This window comes from Muscardinus avellanarius, assembly GCF_963383645.1.
Source record: "Muscardinus avellanarius genome assembly, chromosome: 16".
Lineage (NCBI taxonomy): Eukaryota > Metazoa > Chordata > Mammalia > Rodentia > Gliridae > Muscardinus > Muscardinus avellanarius.
The window spans coordinates 11,513,548-11,536,528 of NC_137802.1; the positions used below are offsets into that span (position 1 = coordinate 11,513,548).

Here is a 22,981-nt window from a genome sequence, read left to right on the forward strand (position 1 = left end):
GCGACACATAATTTAGTTAATTTAGTAAGTTTCTATTCCCACGCCCTAGTCTCAAGCAAGCGCTCATCTGCTCTCTGCCAGTAGAGCTTGGGTGGCTGAGGACACTTAATCGATTCCTTGCAAACATCCTCACGTTCCCTGTCTAACTCTTACTCCAGCACGGCCATTAGAAATGTCCTGAGCTCCGGATCAGTCCACCTCTGCATGGACACCTGGGCTTCTAGAGAAAGCCATTCAGTGGGGAAGGCCGGGGCCACTACAAACACAAAGATCTTGACGGGGGATCCCTCACTGCTACCTGGAAGTCCTTTGACAAGTGATAGCCTCCTCCTCCTCTTTTTTTAATATTAGTAGGGGGTCTGAACCCAGGGATATTCTTCCTCTGAGTTACACCCCCCAGTTCTTTCTATTTTTTTTATTTGGAAACAGTCTTGCTAAGTTGCTGAGGCTGGCCTCGAACCTGCATTCCTCCAGTCTCAGCCTCCCATGTACTAGGATTAAAGGCATGCACCACCATGCCCGGCGTCCTGAACTGTGATCCTCCGGTCTCAGCCTCCCGAATGCTGGGATGACAAGCGTGCGCCACCACGCCCGGCCACAGGTCCTTTTTAAAACCTTCTCCACTCTCTTCAAATATCCAATCCTGCTAACACCATCTCAATTGACGATCTTCATAGTTTTCAGAATAATTAGAAGCCAGCAGGCAACACCCTTCTTACTTATCTGATTAACCATCCATTTATCACCTAAGAGCCACAATCATTTCTCTTTCACCTTCTTTTGTGATGAAAGAGATGTTTTTCCGGTGGAGGATGAATCCTCTCCATCTGTTCTCTGGCTCCCAGGACTCTCCCCCACAAGGTGGTGACCAGCTTCTTTTCTAATACTGACACCGATGAGCATCTCCTTCCAAACTCTCCACTCAGATATTAAGAGAAAACATGGCTGCCAGGTATGGTCATGCCCACCTGTAATACTAGTGCTTGGGAGGCTGAGACAGGGGGATCGCAGGTTCGAGGCCAGCCTCAGCAACTTAGTGAGCCCTTCAACCTTCTTGATGGAAGATTCCTTGGTGCTACTTGAAATACCTTTGACAAGTGATACCTTCCCTCCTCCTCCTCCTCTTTTTTTTTTTATTAATACTGGGGTCTGAACCCCAGGACATTAATTCCTCCAAGTTATACCCCCAGCTCTTTCTTTTCTCTTCTCACTAAGAGACCCAGTTTCAAAGTTAAAAATCAAATAAGCCTGGGCGTTTAATTCAAAGGTAGAATGCCCCTGGGGTCAATTCCCAGCACCACACACAAAGGAAGAAAGAATGAAAGAGGGAAAGAAAGAAAGGAAGGAAGGAATAAAGAAAGAAAAGACAGAAAGGAGAAAAAAAGTAAAAAAGCAAAAGAAAACTCTTGGCATCCACAGAGCAACAGGCCTCACGGATCCGGGGTGTTAGGAAAAAAGTTATGGACATGTGGCCTCAGCGCTCAGCCCTGCCAGGTCGTCCTGCCCGCCATCCCCTGTCCCCTACCGCAAGGCGTAGGTCATCCGGTCAGGCCGCAAGGCCCTCATCAGGCACAGTCGCTGCAGGCCCGTCTTATTCTTCCAGTCCTGCGGGAACTTTTCCTTCTCGGGACATTCGGACTCCACGAACTTCTTCCAGCTCTTGGCCGATCCCTCAATGTCCCGGTCCAGATTGCTGAATTCTTCCATGGATGAGAGCGCCTGGGAGAGTTCAGACGATCTTGCTGTGAGATGAGGTTTCTCTATAAAGCCGTAATGGGCCCTCTTTAGGGGGCCAGGAGGCAAGTGGTATTTGATACACAGTTTGGTCTCATTTCTAGTCTTGTTTGGGGTCTTGCTCTCCCTCCAGGAAAAGTCAAGGACGAGAGAGAGGGGATAGTGATCAATTCAGTCTCAGCAAACTGTCCCCCATAATATGAATGTTTAGCAACTGGAGCCATGAGCACCTTCGTGGTATAACACCAGAGACACACGAAGGGGTGCCATTATTTTTCTGGTTGTGGCCCCTGACGCTCAAGTCTTTTTTCTCCACCCCTGCCCTGCCATCAAACCCTGACTATTCCTCTCTCAATATGCCTCTAGAATCTGATGTGGTGGCACATGTCTGTAATCTCAGTACTCAGGAGGTCGAGATAGCAACTTAGTGTGACCCTAGGTCACAGAGTGAGACCCTGCTTCAAAATAAAACAGAAAAAGGGCTAGGAGTGTAGCTCAGAGGTAGAATGCCCCTGGGTTCAATCCCCAGTACCCTAAAAAAAGTCTCTAGAATCATTGACTTTGTATTAATATCCACTCTTTAAATTTCCATGTTTAGAGCCGGGCGTGGTGGCGCACGCTTTTAATCCCAGCATTCGGGAAGCTGAGACCTGGAGGATCACGGTTCGTGGACAGCCTCAGCTACTTAGTGAGGCCCTCTGCAACTTAGTGAGACCCGGTTTCAAAATAAAGAATAAAAAATAGGGCAGGGGGTGTATCTCAGAGGTCAAATGCCCCTGGGTTCCATCCCCAGACCCACAAAAAAAAAATAAATAAATAAATAAATTTCCATGTTTGGCCTGTTTCCGTAAGGCTGAAGTCCAAATGCATACCTCGGTAACCAAATCTCTTTATTTAGCACCTCCCTTCCATCCATCTGGTTTACCAGATGTCCTGCTCTGCCCCACCCGGTCTCAGCTGATCTGCTCTGACCCTGAAAGTACTCCTGACTCCTTCCAAACTCAGTTCCTGTTCACACACCTGCACCTTATGTGAGACCCTGTTGTCTTCTCCACCAAACTTTACCTTTCCTTTTCTTGTGTGGGTCGTACTGTTTATTAAGGTTCTACAAGTGGTCACGGCCCAGTTCAGAGTCAGCAGCCTCTGTCAGCCACAAATTCTGTGACTCAGAACACGCGACCCTTTCATCCCTTTGGGGAGCACTTAGGGCTGTGTGGAGAGTGGACATCTTTACTAAACAGTGAGGCCCTTGATGTGTAGATGCTCGATTGATGATAGTGTTTAAACTTTTTTTTTTTTTTTTTTTTTTTTTACCCCTCACATCTGGACAAGCAGGTATGCATGCCTGGGCGCTTTCTCCTTTGGTGCTGGAGGGAGGGAAGTTGTGGCAGGTGAGCCCCCACCCCTGCACAGGATCTCAAACCCCAGACTCACACCTAACTACCTTAAAAATCCAAGGTGGCCTCCTTTCCTGGATCTTTCAAGCCATTGCTAGACTTCCTATGAGCTCCCCTGTCCTCCCCAGAGAGCCTCATTGTCAGAGAGATAAGTTTTTTAATCAACACACTGGTGGTGTGGGGATGGCATTATCAGTCTTGGTATGGGAACCAGACTTTGGGTGGTAAGCCTGTTTACCCAGAGAGTTACATCACTCTCTTGCACACTTAGTGACCTGTGGTCCTTCTACTCTTACTCAGTTCTGCCTGAGAGTTGGTTTCTATGAAGCTGGATGACATGTGGGAAGCACCTTCACAATGCCATAAAGTTTAAGAAACCCCCAAACATTCCTGCTCCATCCATCCATCCATCCATCCCTCTATCCATCATCCATCCATCCATCATCCATTCATCCATCATCCATTCATCCATCCATCCATCATCCATCCATCTATCATCCATCTATCCATCCCTCTATTATCCATCCATCCATCCATCTATCCCTCTATTCATCATCCATCCATCCATCTATCCCTCTATCCATCATCCATCCATCCATCATCCATCCATCCCTCTATCCATCATCCATCCATCATCCATCCATCATCCATCCATCCATCCATCCATCATCTACCCATCCATCATCCATCCATCCATCCATCCATCCATCATCTACCCATCCATCATCTACCCATCCATCCATCATCCATCCATCCATCCATCCATCCATCCATCCATCCATCCATCCATAAATTCTATTGTTATTTATTGAATGCCTACTATATTCTAGGGCTTTGGGAATCCATGGTAAACAAACAAACAATAACAACAAAAAAAACAATGACCTTTAAGGAGCTTCCAGCCCTAAGTTAAAGAGAAAGGAGATGAAGAAAGGAGATGAAGATGTTGGGTAGAGATGGATTTGGAAGGCCAGGGCATTTTCTTGAAGGTTTTTTGGAGGACAAGGCAGAAAGGAGCCAGATCACAGTGAGGGAATCTTACTGGTGACCAGGGCAAGGTACAGCTGCGGGACACAGACACTTACCTGGGTTTGCCTATACAGTGGACACAGGCTTCTTCATTGGGGTTCTGTGGCTTCCCAATTTCATCCTGACCACTTAAGAGTCAGGAATACACTTTATTCTTGCTGTTAAGTGATGTGGGGGTCATGGAGATGACTTCTAGCCCCTGCTACTCTGCTTCTAAGCTAGTGGTCCCATTTTTTTTTTTTTTTTTTTGAACTAGAGATTGAATCCAGGGGGCATTCTAACTCTGAGCTACATCCCCAGCCCTTTTGTTTTTTGTTTTTGCCGGTCTGGGAATGGAACCCAGGTTCATTCGACCTCCAAGCTACACCCCCTGCCCTATTTTTTATTCTTTATTTTGAAACAGGGTTTCACTAAGTTACGGAGGGCTTCACTAAGTGGCTGAGGTTGTCCGTGAACTGCGATCCTCCAATCTCAGCCTCCTGAGGGCTAGGATTACAAGCATGTGCCACCATGTCCGGCTCCCCAGCCCTTTTTATTTTTTATTTGGAAACAAGGTCTCACGGAGATGTTGAGGGTCTTGCAAGTCGCTAAGACTGGCCTTGAACCTGCGATCCTTTTTTCTCTGTCCCTCAAGTGCTGGCTAGAACCGGGTTTTCTCTTTTTCATGGGTGCATTGTAATTATTCATCATAATGAGGTTCAGAGTAATAGAAACATCCAGGCACCTCGCACTTGGTGTGTCTCCCTCTGGATCCCATCCCGCTCTCTCCTCCTCCGGGTACATAACATTGAAACTGGTGTCGATAACTTCATATATGAACACAGCATTATTTGAATGGCTTCCTTCATTAAGGTTTCCCTTTCAACTCCCTTCCAAAATCCCCTTCTGCTATTCTACTAGCATCTCTCCTCAATTATCTGAAATCCCTTTTGTTTGAAACCTTCAGGGGCTTTGGGTTCTTTTTTTTTTTTTTTCCATGTCAAAAACCAGGCCAAGGAACTATCTCCTTGTTTCCTACTCTAAGAGCCTGGCAATGCTTTGAAGAGAAGGGAGCCCTCGCTGGTCCTTCCTTGGGGGCCGGAGAGCTATTGAATTGCAATTGCTCCTGTGCTCCTCTGCCACTCCCCGGAGATTGTGAGTTCCTTGCGGGCAAGAACTTTCTTAGGCCTGCAGGCATTTGGGAGAAGAGCTCAATTAATAACGTTTGACAGTTGGGTGGCCAGCGGGAGGGCCGTCCGTGTCTGGGAACAGCTGCCTTAATGATTTCTCTCGACCTGAGAAGTCCGCTTTCTTCATCTCCAGAAGCCTCTCGCCCCCTCGCCCCAGCCCGCACCATTATCGACCCTTCTGCGACTCTCTTACCCCTCCGGCATCTCCGCAGAACAGAGCAAATTGCGCTGTGATCAGCGGCGCCCCGCTGCCAGGGACAGAGCCGAACCCCACTTTCTCGAAGCTCTGGACTGAACGCAATTGCAACACTTAATCTCCCAAATGAGGGAAAGGGATTTCTAGCCTTCTAATATGATAAATGGAAATGACTAATTAACCTAATTACTTTGGACCATGCAGCCAAATACAAGCCAGCTCAATTGGCAACAGGAGAGGGAGTGAGGGGCCTTTTCGAAGGCCGGCAAAGAAATTCATCACAGATGAGATTTTTTCTAATGAAGAACAGATCATGCCCATTACCTTAAAGTTCATCATTGATGGGATTGAAAAGCCCTTACAAAGGATAATTATAAAAGCAGCGACTTTATCACAGAGATTTCATTCATTATCTGCTTATTAGTTCTTCTGGGGAGAGGCCAGGCAATCAACTTCCCTCATTAGATAAAATGCTCAAAAAAATTTTTTTTAAATCACATCCTATTCAATTCTACTTATTTTGTTCTTTAAGGCTAAAATCCAAGCAAGCGTTTTCAAAGAGCATTTCTCAAAGTCTCCGACAATGTTACCGCGTATGGCGCGGTGTCTCACCTGTGGACGGTCTTGGACCGCGCTGGAGTTTGATGGCTCTGGACTCTTACTCCACGCAACAAACTCACAGGGAGAGAGAAAGCTTCACTCATTTGCAAAAGACTCTGAACAGCCAGATGAGCTCAGCCCACAACACAAAACAAGAAAAGCGGAGCGAAGCCAAGCAAACAACCCATTGTGTGAAGAGAAGAGGAACGAAATCTCACAATGGCTTTTGAGTTCAGATACGTAAAACGAATGCCTGGGAATCGGGTATTCTTCTTGGCTTTTACGCAGAGAGCTTTGTTGCAGTAAATACAGAGCAAGGAACTGGACTTGGCTTAAATGGGCAACTCACAATTCCCGAAATTAAGTTCGTTCGTTCGTTCGTTCCTTCCTTCCTTCCTTCCTTCCTTCCTTCCTTCCTTCCTTCTCTCTTCCTTCCTTCCTTCCCTCCCTCCTTTCTTTCTCTTTCTTTCTTTCATAATACTTTTATTTTTTAAATATACATTTACTGGAGCCAGGCATGTTGGTGCACACTTGTAATCCCCGCGCTTGGGAGGCTGAGACAGGAGAATCACGCAGGTTCGAAGTCAGCCTCAGCTACTTAGTGAGGCTCTCAGCAACTTAGTGAGACCCTGTTTCCAAATAAAGTATAAAATAGGTCTGGGAGTATAGCCTGGAGGTAGAAAGTCCCTGTGTTCTATCCTATCCCCCAGTACCACACACACACACACACACACACACACACACACACACACACTATATATATATACTTTTATCGGTACATTTCAGTCTCACATCATAATAAGTTCAGAATAATAGGAACATATGTGCATATATCACTTGGTGAGCTTCCCCCTGGTAAAAGTTTTTCTTTCTATGGACAAATTCTACCAGGCTAAACCAACCACTATATATATTATGGTCAGGTAATCAATAATCATAATTGTTCTGGGGTGAATTGTGTCCCCCAAAAAGTTACATTGAAGAACTAATTCCCAGACTTCGGAATGTGATCTTATTTGGAATAGGGTCTTTGTAGATGTAGTTAATTTAAAATGAGGTCACTAGCGTGGGCCCTAACCTGATACGACTGGTGCTTTTATGAAAAGAAGAAAGACAAAGAGAAGATCTCTGGCTGCTTACCTCGGGGCAGCCAGGAAGCAAAAAGAGAGAGAAGAAAAAGTCTGGGTCCTAACATCTCCTTCGAGGACACTCCCCAGTGGCCTAACTTCCTTTAACTAGGCTCCACCTCTTAAAGGTCCCATTGTTATGGTGAAATATGTTCGGTATGTGAGGGGAGAAATAATTCCCCCAACACAACCACACAAACAGAAAAAAACCACAGGTTCTTGTCCTGAGCTAAGGATAGTTATACATAGCTTGGACAGTTGCTGAAGATTTAAAGAAGTTTATTAAAAGAAATACAGAATATAGTTACAGCCCCATGCCAGAATGGCATGGGGGGGACGAGTCGAATGAATATACCCAAAGACCCCCGCATGCTGAGTGTTCTTATCCCGACCAAGTCTGCGGCAGGTCCTTTGATATGTGGATATGTTGCCCTATCCCTAGCCCAGTTTTCTGCTGTCTCCATCCCAGCTGGATCTGCCCCTCGGAGGCAGGGGGGACAGCCCTGTCTCGGGGCACAGACCTCCACACCTTTTGTTACCCTCCCAAGATGTGTTAAGTTGCTTCTCAGAGATCTGAGATTTCCCATCCTTGAGGCAGTTTGTCTCTCTTTAGAAATATAAAGCAGCCCCTTCCCTGGCTCCTGGCTTTCTTTACTTCTCTTTAAAAATGTAAAAAGGCCCTTCTTCCTGAAAATCCTGGCTTTCTTTAGTACAAACGATATATTTTCAAAATTGGAAATCTTTCCCAATACCGGTACATTAGTACATTTTGAAACCTCTTCCCAATACTAGTACACCACCACCTCCCAGGGGGGGCCTGGATTCAATCTTTAATATCTTCAAAAAATTTCTAGTATCTTCAATCTATAGTATTTCAATGTCCCTGGGTTCAAGCTCTAGGCTCGCGCGCGCTCTCTCTCTCTCTCTCTCTCTCTCTCTCTCTCTCTCTCTCTCTCTCTCTCTCTCTCTCTCTCTCTCACACACACACACACACACACACACACACACACACACACATTATGGTTTTGATTTGTGTATGTTGCTGGGGATTATATCTAGGGATTTCTACTTCTGAGCTATACCCCCAAGCCCTATTCTGTCTTCCGACACAGAGGGAAGGCAGGCATGAGAAGATTGTGAAGTCATATACTGACACTGGATTTATGATGCCCCTAATTACAAAAGGCCAGGGGCTACCAGAAAAGGCCAGGACTTGTCCTCCCCAGAGGTCTAAGAAGAAGTATGGCCCTGCCAACACTTTAATTTCAGACTTCTAGGCTTTAAAAATGTCAGGGAATACATTTCTGTTCGATTTTTTTTTTTTTGTGTGTGTGTGTGTGTGTGGTACTGGGGAGTGAACCCAGGGGCATTCTACTTCTGAGCGACACCCCCAGCCCTTTGCATTTTTTTTTTTAAATTTTGGAACAGGACCTCGTTAGGTTGCTGAGGCTGTCCTCGAACTTATGTAATCCTCCTGCATCAGCCTCCCAAATATTGGGATGATGAGTGTGCGTCACCACGCCCAGCAATTTCTGTTGTTTTAAGTTTCTCAGCTTGGTGTTCTTTGTTATGGCAATGTAGGAAGCAGATACAACCACCATAACCAAAATCGGTGAACATGTGCTCTGTTATATGTGAGAAGGCACTATGGTGGCCACTCTGCAGAAACAAAGTTTCAAAGGAATAGGATAACATACTGGAAGCCATGTGTGCATACAAACTTGAACCCAGGTACGTCTGACTCCAGGGCCTGTGCTAACCCATCCATCTCAGCCATTATTCTGCTCTGCAAATGGGTTCGTTCAAAAGTGCTTTGTAGGACATCAGACCATGAATCATTATTTTCCAGCTCTGGGGCCATATTGTCCAACAAATAGCCACTGATCACACATGGACACTTGAAATATAGTTAGCAGGGCTGAAGGACTGATTTCTTTTCCTCCCTAAGAGACAGAAGAGCTTTGCTATGTTCTCCAGGCTGGTTTGACTTCCTGGGTTCTAGGGATCCTCCTGTCTCGGCCTCCTGAGTAGCCAAGATTATAGGCACATGTGTTTAATTTCAAGGGTCTTAAATTTAAGTACGGAAGCTAGAACTTGTTTTAATAATTGGAAAACTTTTAGAGATATGCAAAGCAACTTGTATGCAGGAATCAACTGTTTTAGCTTGAACATTTATGAAGTCCAAGTACAAGTATTTCTGATGAAGACTTAACATCTGAATTGAGATGAGCTATACAAGTAAAAAAAAAAACACACCATATTTAAAAAGGCTTAGCACAAAAATGTAAAATATTTCGTTAATAATTATTATGGGTTGGAGCCAGCTGTTGTGGCTCAGATCTGTAATTCTAATACTTAGGAAGCTGAGACAGGGAGACGGCAGATTTGCAGCCAGTCTCAGAACTTAGTGAGATCCTGTTTCAAAATAAAAGAATAAAATAGGGCTGGGGTGTAGTTTGGAGGTAGAATGTCTCTGGGTTCAATCTCTAGTATCACACACACATTATTATGGTTTTGATTTGTGTATGTTACTGGGGATTGTATCTAGGAATTTCTACTTATGAGCTACACCCCAAGACTTATTTTGTTTAATTTTTGTGTGTGTGGTACTGGGGTTCCTGGAAGCCCTTCTACCTCCGGGCTACACTCCCAGACCTATTTTTACATTTTTATATGGAAACAGGGTCTCCTAAGCCAGCGCGCATGCGCGGCTGGCTTCGCACCTGCGCGATCCTCCTGTCTCCACCTCCCAAGCGCGGGGATTACAAGCGTGCGCCACCACGCCCGGCTAGTCTTTATCTTTTTGAAACAGGGTCTCACTGAGTTTAAAGGGCCTCACTAAGCAGTAGCTGAGGCTGTTCTAGAACCATAACCTTCCTGTCTTAGCCTCCCAAATGCTGGGATTACAAGCATGCGCCACCACATCCGGACACTCACTCTTTTTTCTTCCTAGCTGCCATGAGGTGAGCAGCTCCCACTACTACACCCAGTCCACCAGGATGGTCTGCCTCATCCCAGCAGAAAAAATAGGGTCAAGCCACCATGGATTGGGACCTCTGAATCTGCGAGCCAAAATGAATATTTCCTTCCTCCTTTTCTTTTAAGATAGTACTGAAGGTTGAACCCAAAGGCATTCTACCTATAGGCTAATCCCTCAGTCCTGTTTCATTTTTTATTTTGAAATAAGGTTTCACTAGGTTGCTGAGGCTGGCCTTGAACCTGCTATCCTTCCATTTCAGTCTCCCAAGAATTGGGATTACAGGTGTGCACCATCACACCTGATTCTGTTTCGTTTCCTCCTTTTAAGTTTTAGCTCAGGTATTTTGTTACAGTGACAGAAAGTGAATATAATGATTTTATAACAGTTTCATATTGAAATGATAGTATTTTGGCTATATTGGGTTATAGAAAATATTTAATTTACCTTATTGTTTCGATCAACATTCTCAGTGCTGTAATCCAAAACAACTGACCAGCTGGGCTTGGTGATACACACTTGTAATACCAGAATTTGGGGTTGAGGCAGGGAGGATTGTGGTTCGAGGACAGCCTCAGCTATCTAGCAAGGCCCTCTGCAACTCACAGTGAGACCCTGTTTCAAAATAAAGAATAAAAGATAAGGCCTGGGGATGCTTGGTGGTAGAATGCCCTTGGGTTCCAACCCCAGTACCACAAAAAGCAAAACAAACAAACAAACAAAAAACCCAAAACAAAACAACTGACCATAGAACTTAGAGGAAGGAAGATTTATTTGCTCACACTTTTGGAGATTTCAGAGTTTCAGTCCATGTCAGGCTAGGACTGTGGCGCTCAGGGCATGGGGACAGGAAACAGAGAGAGGGAGAGAGCAAGTTATTTTCCCTCATGTCATGAAGGCCAGAAGCACAGAGAGAAAGCCACACCCTCAGGGAACCACCTTCTCTAGCTATATTCCACCTGCCTACATGACCATCCAGTAAATCCATTGCAAGTCTCATGACTTAATTATATCAACTCTGAACATTGATTCATGAGTTCTTCAGGGGACATTCTCTCTCTGACCATAAATCTTATTAAACTAATCTCATCATTTCTGTTTAGATTTTTTTTAAACAGAAAATTAGGGGCTACTAAAAAATTTAAGGTCCCACAGATGGCATGCATTATAATTTTTTTTGAACAGTGCTCCTCTATGGTACATCTGTTCATTTATATTATATGTGGTTTAGGAAGATAGATTTTTTTTTTCAGATCTCCACACTTATTATAATTATTCTTAGACATTTTGTAAATTTGTGGTTTGGGTTGCCGCTGTGAAGGGAATCCTCTCGTTTCTTTCCCGATATAGTATTTTTTCTTTCTCGTTCACCAGATTGGGCCCAGAGTGATGAACAAAACTCAATAAAAATCAAATTATACCTTTATTATTTAGATCAGGGGTAGGGAAATTACAGCTTGAAGGCCCAACCTGGCCCACCACCTGTTTTGGTAAGTAAAATTTTATGGGAACTCGGCTGCGCCCATTCATTTCCATACTGTATGTAGCTTTGTTGCGGTTGAGCAATTGCCTAGATATGTGCCCTTTCAGAGAAAAAAGTGACCCCTGATTTAGACACAGTCATAAAGCTGACAAAAAGAATAATAGAAAAAACCAGACTAAAAAAGAAGCTTGCAGAGTATTTTGGGCAATAGTAGCGTTAGTGGAATTAGAGTAGAATTTCCTAACCTGACTCCTTTGGAACGGCATGCATATAAATGATTAAGTTCTGGGCTTTCGTTAGAATGTAAATCAGCTTTTATGAATCACAGGGGAATTACATTGAGTGAGCAAGCCGATCCCAAAAGGTATGCTGTATGTTTCCATTTAAGTAACATCCTTGAGATGATAAATATTATACAAACGGAAAACACATTAATGGTTGTTTGGTATTAGCGACCGCAGAAGGGAGAAAAATGTTGTGATGATCAAAGGCCAACACGAGGCATCGTTGCAATGACAACACTTTTTCTAAACCTTGACTGTGGAGGTGATTACACAAATCCACGCCTGTGACAAAACTAAATGCACGCACAGGTGCCACACACACGAGTGTGGGTAAAACTGGTGAGAGCAAAACAGGATATGTGGATAATGCCGATGTCAACTTTCTGGCTATGTTATTATCCTATAGCACTGCAAGATGTTATCATTGGGCCGGGCGTGGTGGCGCACGCTTGGAGGCTGAGACAGGAGGATCACACAGGTTCGAAGCCAGCCTCAGCTACTTAGTGAGGCTCTCGGCAACTTAGTGAGACCCTATTTCCAAATAAAGTATAAAATAGGTCTGAGAGTATAGCCCGGAGGTAGAAAAGCCTCTGGGTTCCACCCCCAGTAACACACACACACACACACACACACACACACACACACGATGTTATCCTTGTAGGAAACTGGGTACAAGAGATCTCTCTGTATTCCTTCTTACAATTGCCTATGAATCCACAATTATTTTAAAAAAGTAGGAAATATGATGAGAAAGAAAGCTAATAATTTTACTATAGACTCAAACATCTTTGTGATCTCAAGCATCTATCACGTGCCACAAATATGGGAGATCATTAAATAGGTTTCAGCTTGCCGGGCGTGGTGGCGCACGCTTGTCATCCCCGCGCTTGGGAGGCGGAGACAGGAGGATCGCGCAGGTTCGAAGCCAGCCGCGCGCGCTGGCTTAGGAGACCCTGTTTCTAAATAAAAATATAAAAATAGGTCTGGGAGTGTAGCCCGGAGGTAGAAGGGCTTCCAGGAACCCCAGTACCACCAAAAAAAAAAAAATAATAAATAAATAAAATAGGTTTCATCTTGTACAGATGCCACATCACAAGTGCCCATTCAGGAGCAGATTGACAAGCTGCCCACACAGGCTGCACGGGCCCGAATTCTCTAGGGCTAGGATTCACTGAGCCCTCGTTTCCTTCTAGGCACCATGTTGGGCTCTCTGAATGCTGGCACAGTCCCTCTATTTTTTCAAAACAGGGTCTCGCTAGGCTGCTGAGAGTTTTGCTATGGTGCTGAGGCTGTCCTCGAACCTGCGCTCTTCTTATCTCAGCCTCCAAGTACTGGGATTACAGGTGTGTCACCAGGTCCAGCCACAGTTTCTATTGTTTCTATTATAGTCTGCCATCTTTTCAAGGATGGTCGAATCCCAACTAAACCAAGCTACGCAACCTGGAATGAAAATGGACTTTGCCACCGGCCGGACTAAAATGTGCGTCTGGGATTTGCAACTTGGTTAAGAGGTGAGACTCCAGATTCCTCCTACGTTCAGTAGAAACAAAGAAAACCCATCGCCCACATGGCCTGGAGAATGACAGAAGATGCTATCTTTCCCAGTCGCTCCGTCAACAGGAGCATCCCAGGCTGGAACGCCTCGACTGCTTGGAATCTCAGTTGGGATTCACAGAGAGATGTGACTGAGAAGTCCCTATTCCAGCCCTAAGCCCCAGGAGGTGAAAGGCAGCTCAGCCCAGTCAGAGAAGTACATGGGGACTTTCTGTCTTCTTCTCCTGCTGGAGGCAGAGCCCTCATGACCTGGGATACACCTGCTCTCTTTCTGCAGTCTCAGAAAGGACGATCTAGCTGCGGGGATGGAGGAAAGAGATACACACCTCTGTGTAACCCAGCTCTATGCTCTAATTCCAAAACAGAGCCCAGCAGATGTCATGGGGACAGACAAGTGTTATGGAAAAGCTCGCAGGGACAAGACCTTGATTTTTCTTCTCGGGGCCAGGACTGACCTTGACGCTTCCCCAGGCCTGATGGGAGAGGAACTCCACCGGGCTGGAGGTGCCTGTGTGCGCTGGAGATCGAAGCAGGAAATCCAGCTCTGCGGCACTGATTTCCCGGTCCATGAGCAGGATCTGCAAAACGAGGAGACGACATTGTATCTCTGGGGGTGTCTGCAAGGTCCTGGGGACCTTTGGGAGCACTCGTGTGACGACTGCTGCCTCTCATGAGCTTGCCAGTCGGTTTTGGTTGTCTTAAGAGGGTGGAGCGGAAGAAAGTGACCATTCCTGCAAATTGCTTCCACTGTGCACCTGCAGCTTGATTAGTGAGCGTTTGCTATGCCTCGATCCTAAACGCCATCGAGGACGAGCCTGCCATTTAATTGAGCAGACGACACATACAGATGACACAATCTGTAAGTGTCAAAGCGATATATGGATCGATGCAAACCAGAAACATATATACGAAGCAATAATGGAAACGGACCGGGCGTGGCGGTGCTCACTTGTAATCCCAGCATTCGGGAGGCTGAGGCAGGAGGATCGCGGTTCAAGGACAGCCTCAGCTACTTGGTGAAGCCCTTTGCAACTCAGTGAGACCCTGTTTCAAAATAAAGAATAAGCTGGGCGTGGTGGCGCACGCTTGTAATCTCAGCGTTTGGGAGGCTGAGACGGGAGGATGGCGGTTCACAGATAGCCTCAGCTACTTAGTGAGGCCCTCTGCAACTCAGTGAGACCCTGTTTCAAAAAAAAGAATAAAAAATAGGGCTGGGGGGGTGTAGCTCGGATGTAGAATGCCCCTGGGTTCCATCCTCAGTACCACACAAAATAAATAAATAAGCAAACAAATAAATAATGGAAAAGGGGTTCCAGAATAAGGGAGTGGCTAGCAAGCAGAAAGAAGGAAGAGGGATTAATTAGACTAATATTTCTACGCCCTTGAGTTCAGTCCCCAGTATCCTTCTCCCTCTAGACTGACACACCTTTTATTGCTTTTTTTTTTTTTTTTTTAAATAGTGGTGACAGAACTCAGGCTCTTGTCCATGCTAAGCAAGTGCTCTCCCTTTGAGCCACTTCTCTGGGCCTCTATGAGTTTGAGGTTGTCTTGGAGAAGGTAAGAGATGGGAATATTTAGAGAGCAGGAGAGAACTTCCCAGGAGAGAAGACGGAGACTGGTAGAGGCCTGGGAGCCAGAGCGGTGTGTGCAGGGGAGGGAAAGGCCTTTGGTTTGGCCACAGACACATTCACAGTGACAGGTGGGGTCCATGTTTCTTTGCAAAGGCCACACGGTTGTCTAGACTGGAGGAGGGTGCAGAGAGGGGGAGGAGAATCAGGCCCGCTCACTCACCCAGGGACTCTGGCTCTTGAATGTGTAGGCTCGGCAAAAGATGAAGACTTTTGGAATTGGAAATGTACCTTGAAGAGAATCTAGTCTGCGTTACCGATTTATATATTTGGGGGGGGGATTCCAATTCTAAACGATTTGGGAGATGAGTACAAGAAAGTAAATTCTTTTGATATTGAGATTCAAGGGAAGACCAAGCTTTCTCCTTAAAGATCCAATAGCATTGGAGGTGCTGTGTGATTTCTTACCCTCAAGCTACGCCCGCAGCCTTATCTTATTTTTTTTTTTTTATTTTGAAACAGAGTCTCACTAATTCGCTGAAGCTCTCGCTAAATTTCTGAGGCTGGCCTTGAACCTATAATGCTTTTGCCCCAGCCTCCCAGGTACCGGGATTACAGGCGTGCACCACCGCACCTGGCTCCAGCACCAGCTTTGATTGACAGCTAGTGCCCGTTGAAGGGGCTATTTCGAGGAGGATCTTAGATCATCCAGATGTGACTGAGAAGTCCCTATTCCAGCCCTGAGCCCTAGGAGGTGAAAGGGAGCTCAGCCCAGGCAGAGAAGTCCATGGGGACTTTCTGTCTTCTTCCCCTGCTGGAGGAAGAAAAATCAGAATGGTGGATGAAGTGTGTCTGCTGTGAATGGGCGAATAGCGGGGTCTCATGCCTGAGCCATGTTGGGCCTTCTTTGGGAAATATTAAAAAAGGAGCGCTTCAGCCAGGTGTGGCGGCGCACGCTTGTAATCCCTGCTCTTGGGAGGCTGAGACAGGAGGATCTCACAGGTTCGAGGCCAGCCTCAGCTATTTAGTGAGGCTCTCGGCAACTTAGTGAGACCCTGTTTCCAAATAAAGTATAAAATAGGTCCGGGAGTATAGCCCGGAGGTAGAAAGCCTCTGGGTTCCACCCCCAGTATCATAAAAAAATAAATAAATAAAATAAAATAACAATAACAATAAATAAATAAATATAAAAAAAGGAGAGCTTCCGGAAGGGGGCTGTAGCTCAGTGGTAGAGCGCTTGCTTAGCATGTATGAGGCACTGGATTCCATGCCCAGCACCACTGAAAAAGAAAAAAAAAGTTTTGTTTTGTTTCTTAACACCTGTTGGTTGGGCACTAATTATAACCTGTCTTCTGGATTTTTTTTTTTTTTTTTTTTTTTGGTGGCACTGGGGTTCCTGGAAGCCCTTCTACCTCCGGGCTACACTCCCAGACCTATTTTATACTTTTTTTTATATTTGGAAACAGGGTCTCTTAAGCCAGCGCGGCTGGCTTCAAACCTGCGCGATCCTCCTGTCTCCGCCTCCCAAACACGGGGATTACAAGCCACCACGCTCTGCTGTGTCTTCTGGAACTTTTTTTGCAATTCACTTTTACCTGAAAGGTGAGCTGGGCAAGGTAGGTGAGCTTGTCACACTCGAAGAGCCCGCGGGTCGTGTACTGGTACACAGAGAAGGTTATGCTGTCTAGGAGGTTGGCCACCCGCTCCTTGAGCCTCTCGTTGGGAGCAGCCCTGCCCAAGGCCTTCTGGAAGACGAGGCTGAAGGCCTGGAACACAGGCAGCCTGTTAGTAACCGCATGGCTCGCTCTTACCTGTGAAGAGTATTGCGATTTGCCAGTCCGCCTGTAGCAATGCCCGGCATATTCAGGAGAGTCAACAGGAACTAGAAAACGTGCTAGGAGCTCTTAGTTTGCTCAAAGAAATAAGGATGTTGTTATGGGGTTGCTATGATTTGAATATAGGTTGGCCCTTTTGAAACTCCTGTTGGAGTGTGTGTGTGTGTGTGTGTGTGTGTGTGTGTGTGTGTGTGTGTTACTGGGGATTAAATCAGGGACATTTTACCTCTGAGCTACACTCCTAGCCCTGTTTTTTCTTTTTCTTTTTCTTTTCTTTTTTTTTTTTTTGCAGTACTGTGGATGGAACCCAGGGGCATTCTATCTCCGAGCTTTATACCCCCAGCCTGATTTATTAATTCTTTATTTGGAAACACAGTCTCACTGAGTTGCAGAGGGCCTCACTAAGTAGCTGAGGCCGTCCGCGAACTGCGATCCTCCTGTCTCAGCCTCCCAAATTCTGGGATGACAAGCATGTGCCACTATGCCCGGCTTCTATTTTTATTTTTAAATTGAAAAGGGGCCTTGCTAAATTGCGGGGGTAGCCTTGAACTTGTGATGTTCCTATCTCAGCCTTCCAAGTACTGGGGGTAAAGGTGTATGCTAACACTCTGGGCTCATGTTGGATTTAAAAAAAATTTTTTTTTTTGCAATATTGGAGATTGAACCCAAGGACATTCTACCTCTGAGCTACACCTGCAGCCCTTTTTATTCTTTTTTTTTTTTTTTTTTTTGCAGTACTGGGAGTTGAACCTAGGGGCCTTCTTCTACCACTGAGCCACATCCCCAGTCCTATTTTTATTCTTTATTTTGAAACAGGGTCTCACTAAGTTGCAGAGGGCCTCATGAAGTAGGTGAGACTGGCTGCAAACCTGTGACCCTCTTGTCTCAGCCTCCCAAGTACTAGGATTACAAGCATGTACCACCATGCCTGGCCTTATCCATCCATCCATCCATCCATCCTTCCTTCCTTCCTTCCTTCCCTTTCGCAGTACTGGGAATGGAACCCAGGGGCATTCTACCTTTGAGCTACACCCCCAGCTCTATTTTTTATACATTTTTATTTTTTAAAACAGGGTCTCACTAAGCTGCAAAAGGCCTCACTAAGTAGCTGAGGCTGTCCATGAACCGCGATCCTCCCGTCTCAGCCTCCCAAATGCTGGGATTACAAGCATGCGCCACCACGCCGGCCGGCTTCTTTATTCTTTATTTTGAAACAGTGTCTCACTAAGTGGCTGAGGGCCTAAGTTGCCAAGGCTGGCCGCCCACCTGGGATCCTGCTGTCTCAGCCTCCCAAGTACTGGGTTCACAGGTGTGTGCTACCGAACTCAGCTCCTGTTGGATTTTACCCCTGACGTGAGGTATTGGAAGGATGGAGACTTCAATATGATATTTAGAGGCAAGGCCTTTGGGAAGCAGTTAGAATTCCACAAGCTCACCTGTCTGGATTGGATACTTGGTAGCTTTATAAGGAGAGAGACCAGGACAACATTCGTGCATCCTCCAGGAGATGCCCAGAGCCCCTGTGGACTCTGCCAATCAGAAGGCCATCACCGGATGCAGCTTCTTGACCATGGACCGGAGCTATGGGTTAAGATGAACCTCTTTTCTTTATAACTTTCCCAGCCTGTGGCATTATGTCATTAGCAACAGAAAATGATCTCACACTGGGCATCCCAGCAGGAACCTATGGTTTTGATCAGTGGCAAATAAACACCCAGTTGCCAATAAGTTTTTGTTGGATAACTATCTGGAAGTAAACACAGCCAACAAGGACCCGCTGGGATTAATTCTTGGGGGATGGAAGCAATGTCAGAACTGGAGATGTTGCTTTGCTGTTAGTGTGTGTGTGTTTGTGGGGGGGGATACTGGGCGTTGAACCCAAGGGTATTCTACCTCTGAGCTACACCCCCAACCCTATTTTATTTTTAGTTTGAAACAAGGTCTCACTACGTTGCTGAGGCTCTCACTAAATTGCCAAGGCTGGCCTTAATCCTGTGATCCTTCTGCCTCAGCCTCCCAAGTACTGGGATTCACAGGCGTACACCACTGCATCCAGTGTAGGCTCCACTTTTGAACTATACGTTATGGGCATGATAGAAACTAAAAATCACGTGAATCAGTTTTCTATTGTTTCACATCTAAATAACGACTATTTATGAAATGACTATTTGAAATGCTATATTTTAAGTGTGATATGAATAGAACAAAGCATTAAAGGAAATGAAAGCCAAGATATAATTGGAACTTTCAAATCCTTGGCTATGTATGCACTTTTCCAGTCTCCTCTCTTTTTCCTTTGTGGCTTCAAGAAAAAACAAAACAAAACAAAGAAACAAACGCTATCTTTCTAACATCACAGAGATGAGCCTAAATGGAAATGGTATAAAATTTGAATTTCAGTATTTCTTCCTTGTAAAATAGAGGGAAAATATGAATTTCTTTCTCTGTTTCACAGTTCCATGGTGAATGTTGTTAAAAGCTCTCGCAGTCTTTCAGAAGATAAATTCGGTCAGCATCTGCAACTTGCTAACTACTTGGGTTGTTTAGGAATATCCTAACAGTCATAAAGCTCTGGGAATATTAATGTAATAAGAAAAGTAATTTGAAGTTGGTCTATTATGACTGCTTGCGTTGGCCTTTCATCGATACAAATGGTGTTTACCCTCCATCATGTCTATTTAAGCTCTTTGGGGACAGGGACCACATCTTACAGGGCTTTGTTATCTTCTCCACATCCGGTCTGCATTGTGTCCACCATATTGAATGTGCTTACCATTGAATGGATGAGGCCCAAGCTTGCTGGGGCATCCCCTTCTGTTGCAATGAATTATATAAGACACAATTAAAGAGATGAGCTTGTAATATGTGTCTGGAGCCCATGTAGCAGCTTTCCTGGCCTCAATGGTGAAGCTCTGCCATGACTAATAAAGTACCCGGCGACGCTCTCGCGGAGGGCCGCGCTGACACACTGCCCTGCTTTATCACGCTGACGTGAGCATCCCCAGGTGTGAATCACCTTGAGCGAGAACTGGTACATCGGGTGGATCTTGCTGAGGTCGTTCATGATGAAGTAGAGCAGAGACGCTCGGGCCGCGGCCGGCCGGTAGTGCTCCCGGGCCTCGTTGATCCTCACCTCCGTCACCTTGGCCTCCTGCACCTGTTGGAAAAGCAAAGAGCATATACGAGCACCCAATGCGATATACGAGTACAGTGCACCAATAAAAATAAATTTAAAAAAGAAAAGAAAAGAAAAGAGCAGGCCGCTGCTCAGACCCAAGCGGGCCTCCTGAGAGCCGGCTTGGCCTCCCTGTGGGGCCAGGGTGGAGGGATGGGGAAGCGGGGAGAAGGCTGAGAAGTCCTCAGTAGAGCTCAGGTGAGAACAGAGGTCAGAAGCTTCTTGTCACACACACACACACACACACACACACACACACACACACACACACACTGTGCAGGTGCAGAATGGATGTGTGGAAGAAGATAACAAAGACGTGTAAGACGTCATCTCTGATCCCAAAGAGCTTAAATAAAGATGACTGGCCGGGCCTGGTGCCGCACGCTTGTAATCCCAGAATTCGGGAGGCTGAGACAGGAGGATCATGGTTTGCGGACAGCCTCAGCTACTTATAGAGGCCCTTTGCAACTCACTGAGACCCTGTTTCCAAGTAAAAAATTATATAAAAAAAATAGGGCTAGGGGTGTAGCTTGGAAGCAGAATGCTCCTGGGTTCCATCTCCAGTACCACACAAACACACAAAAATAAAGATGATTGAGTATTCATACCATTTGTACTGATAAAAGGTCAATGTAGGTGATCAAATTACTTGTCTTAGTGCCAACATCAAATTACTTTTCTTATTATGCTAATATTCCCAAAGCTACTGTGTCATGGTTGTCGGGATATTCCTAAAAGCAAAGTAGTTAGCCTGCTGCAGGTGCTGACAAAATTTATCTTATGCCTGAAAAAGTATTATGTGTGTGAATTTTCATTATGTATATGAAAAAAATATATATCAAGAGACAGAGACAGAGAGGGGGGGAGAGAGAGAGAAAGGTAAGAGAGAGAGAGAGAGAGAGAGAGAGAGAGAGAGAGAGAGGAGAGAAAGAAAGAATGTCAAATGGTGGAAATATATGGAAAAGAAACAATATAATTTTCTTTGAAATAATTTTTGGTGTGTGTGGTGCTGAGGATTGAACCCAGGGGCAGTCTACCTCCAGGCCGGCAAGCTATATCCCCAGTTCTATTTTTAAAATTTTTATTTTGAAATAGGGTCTTGCCAGGTTGATGAGAGTCTTATTACTTGTTGAGGCTGTCCTGTAACCTGCCATCCTCCTGTCTCAGCCTCTCAAGTACTGGGGTTACAAGCATGTGCCACCACACCTGGCTGAAATAATTTTTTATGTAGCCGGGTGCAATGATACATTCCTGTAATCCCAGTACCTTGGAAGGCTGAGATAGGGAGGGTCGCATGCTGGAGGCCAGCCTCAGCAATTTGACAGGACTCCAGCAACTCAGAAAGACCCTTTTCAAAATAAAAAACAAGCCGGGAGTGTTGGCACACGCTTGTAATCCCAGCATTCGGGAGGCTGAGACCGGCGGATCACGGTTCGCGAACAGCCTCAGATACTTAGTAAGGCCCTCTGTAACTCAGTGAGACCCGATTTCAAAATAAAGAATAAGAAATAGGGCAGAGGCTGTACCTCGGAGGTCAAATGCCCCTGGGTTCCATCCCCAGACCCGCAAAAAAAGAGAAGAAAAAAAAAACAAAAACAAAAACAAAAACAGAAACAGAAACAAAAAAATAAAAAATAAGCCAGAAGTGAGGGCATATGGCTATAATCTCAGTACTTGAGAGCCTGAGACAGGAGGATTGGGTACTACCAAAACAAACAAACAAAAAAGATGTAAGTTTATGAGACATGGAAGACAAAATCAGAAGATTTAAATACACCTAAAAGCTGGGCATGGTGGACCATGTTTGTAATCCCAGCATTTGGGAGGCTAGGACTGGAGGATCTCGGTTTGAAGACAGCCTCAGCTACTTAGTGAGGCCCTTTGCAACTCAGAGAGACCCTGTTTCAAAATAAGGAATAAAATATAGGGCTGGGGGCGCAGCTTGAAGGTAGAATGTCCCTGGGTTCCCTGGGCGTGGTGGCGCACGCTTGTAATCTTCGTGCTTGGGAGGCGGAGACAGGAGGATCGCGCAGGTTCAAAGTCAGCCTCGCTGGCTTAAGAGACCCCGTTTCCAAATAAAAATATAAAAAATAGGTCTGGGAGTATAGCCTGGAGGTAGAAGGGTTTCCAGGAACCCCAGTACCATAAAAAAAAAAAAGAAATAAAAGAAAGAATGTCCCTGGGTTCCATCCCCAGTACCGCAAAAATAAATAAATAAATAAATAAAAATAAAAAAATATAAATAAATAAATAAATAAAAACAAAGAAAGGAAAAGAAAAGAAAAGAAAGAATGTCCCTGGGTTCCATCCCCAGTACCACATACACACAAAAAAAGACAAAAAATAGGGCTAGGGGTGTAGCTGGGAGGTACAATGTCCCTGGGTTCCATCCCCAGAACTGCAGAAAAAAAAATACACCTAACAGAAATAAGTATCGAATAGAGATAACGAGAGAAAAGCAATACTCAGAGCTATCTTTGAAGTTGTATTTAAAGCTGTATTGGAAGTTAAGAATTTTCCGAAAGGGTTGAAAGGCCAGAGCCCTTATCCAGAAGAAACACATCACTCATGAGTACGATAAATAATAAAAAAATCCTCATTGTAGAGTCATATTCCAGAACATCAAAGATGAAGTGAAAATATTAAACGCAACTAGAAAAGCAAAACTAAAGACGAATAGCAATTAGACTTAAGGCAGATGCTCGAGAAGCCATGAGAGCAGAAAGCAATAGAAAGAGATGAGAGAAAATGATGGGAATTTAAGTACTCTCCAGTCCTTCTGTTGTTTTTGAAGCTACATCTATTGCTTAGTTTTAGAGTCTGTTTTCAAAATAAATTCAGATCACGTCTATA

At 45.1% G+C, this 22,981-nt stretch overlaps 1 protein-coding gene across 1 annotated transcript in view; it reads right to left on the reverse strand.

Annotated features, from left to right (window-relative positions):
• DNAH9 (dynein axonemal heavy chain 9) overlaps positions 1-22,981 on the reverse strand; it is a gene marked incomplete at both ends in the record, with an annotated part of 402,526 nt that overhangs the window by 46,592 nt on the left and 332,953 nt on the right. Inside the window, 4 exons of the mRNA XM_080712788.1 lie at positions 1,526-1,719; positions 14,006-14,128; positions 16,714-16,884; positions 19,970-20,110. Coding sequence (XP_080568914.1) covers positions 1,526-1,719; positions 14,006-14,128; positions 16,714-16,884; positions 19,970-20,110 — 629 coding nt within the window. The remainder of the gene's footprint in view (positions 1-1,525; positions 1,720-14,005; positions 14,129-16,713; positions 16,885-19,969; positions 20,111-22,981) is intronic.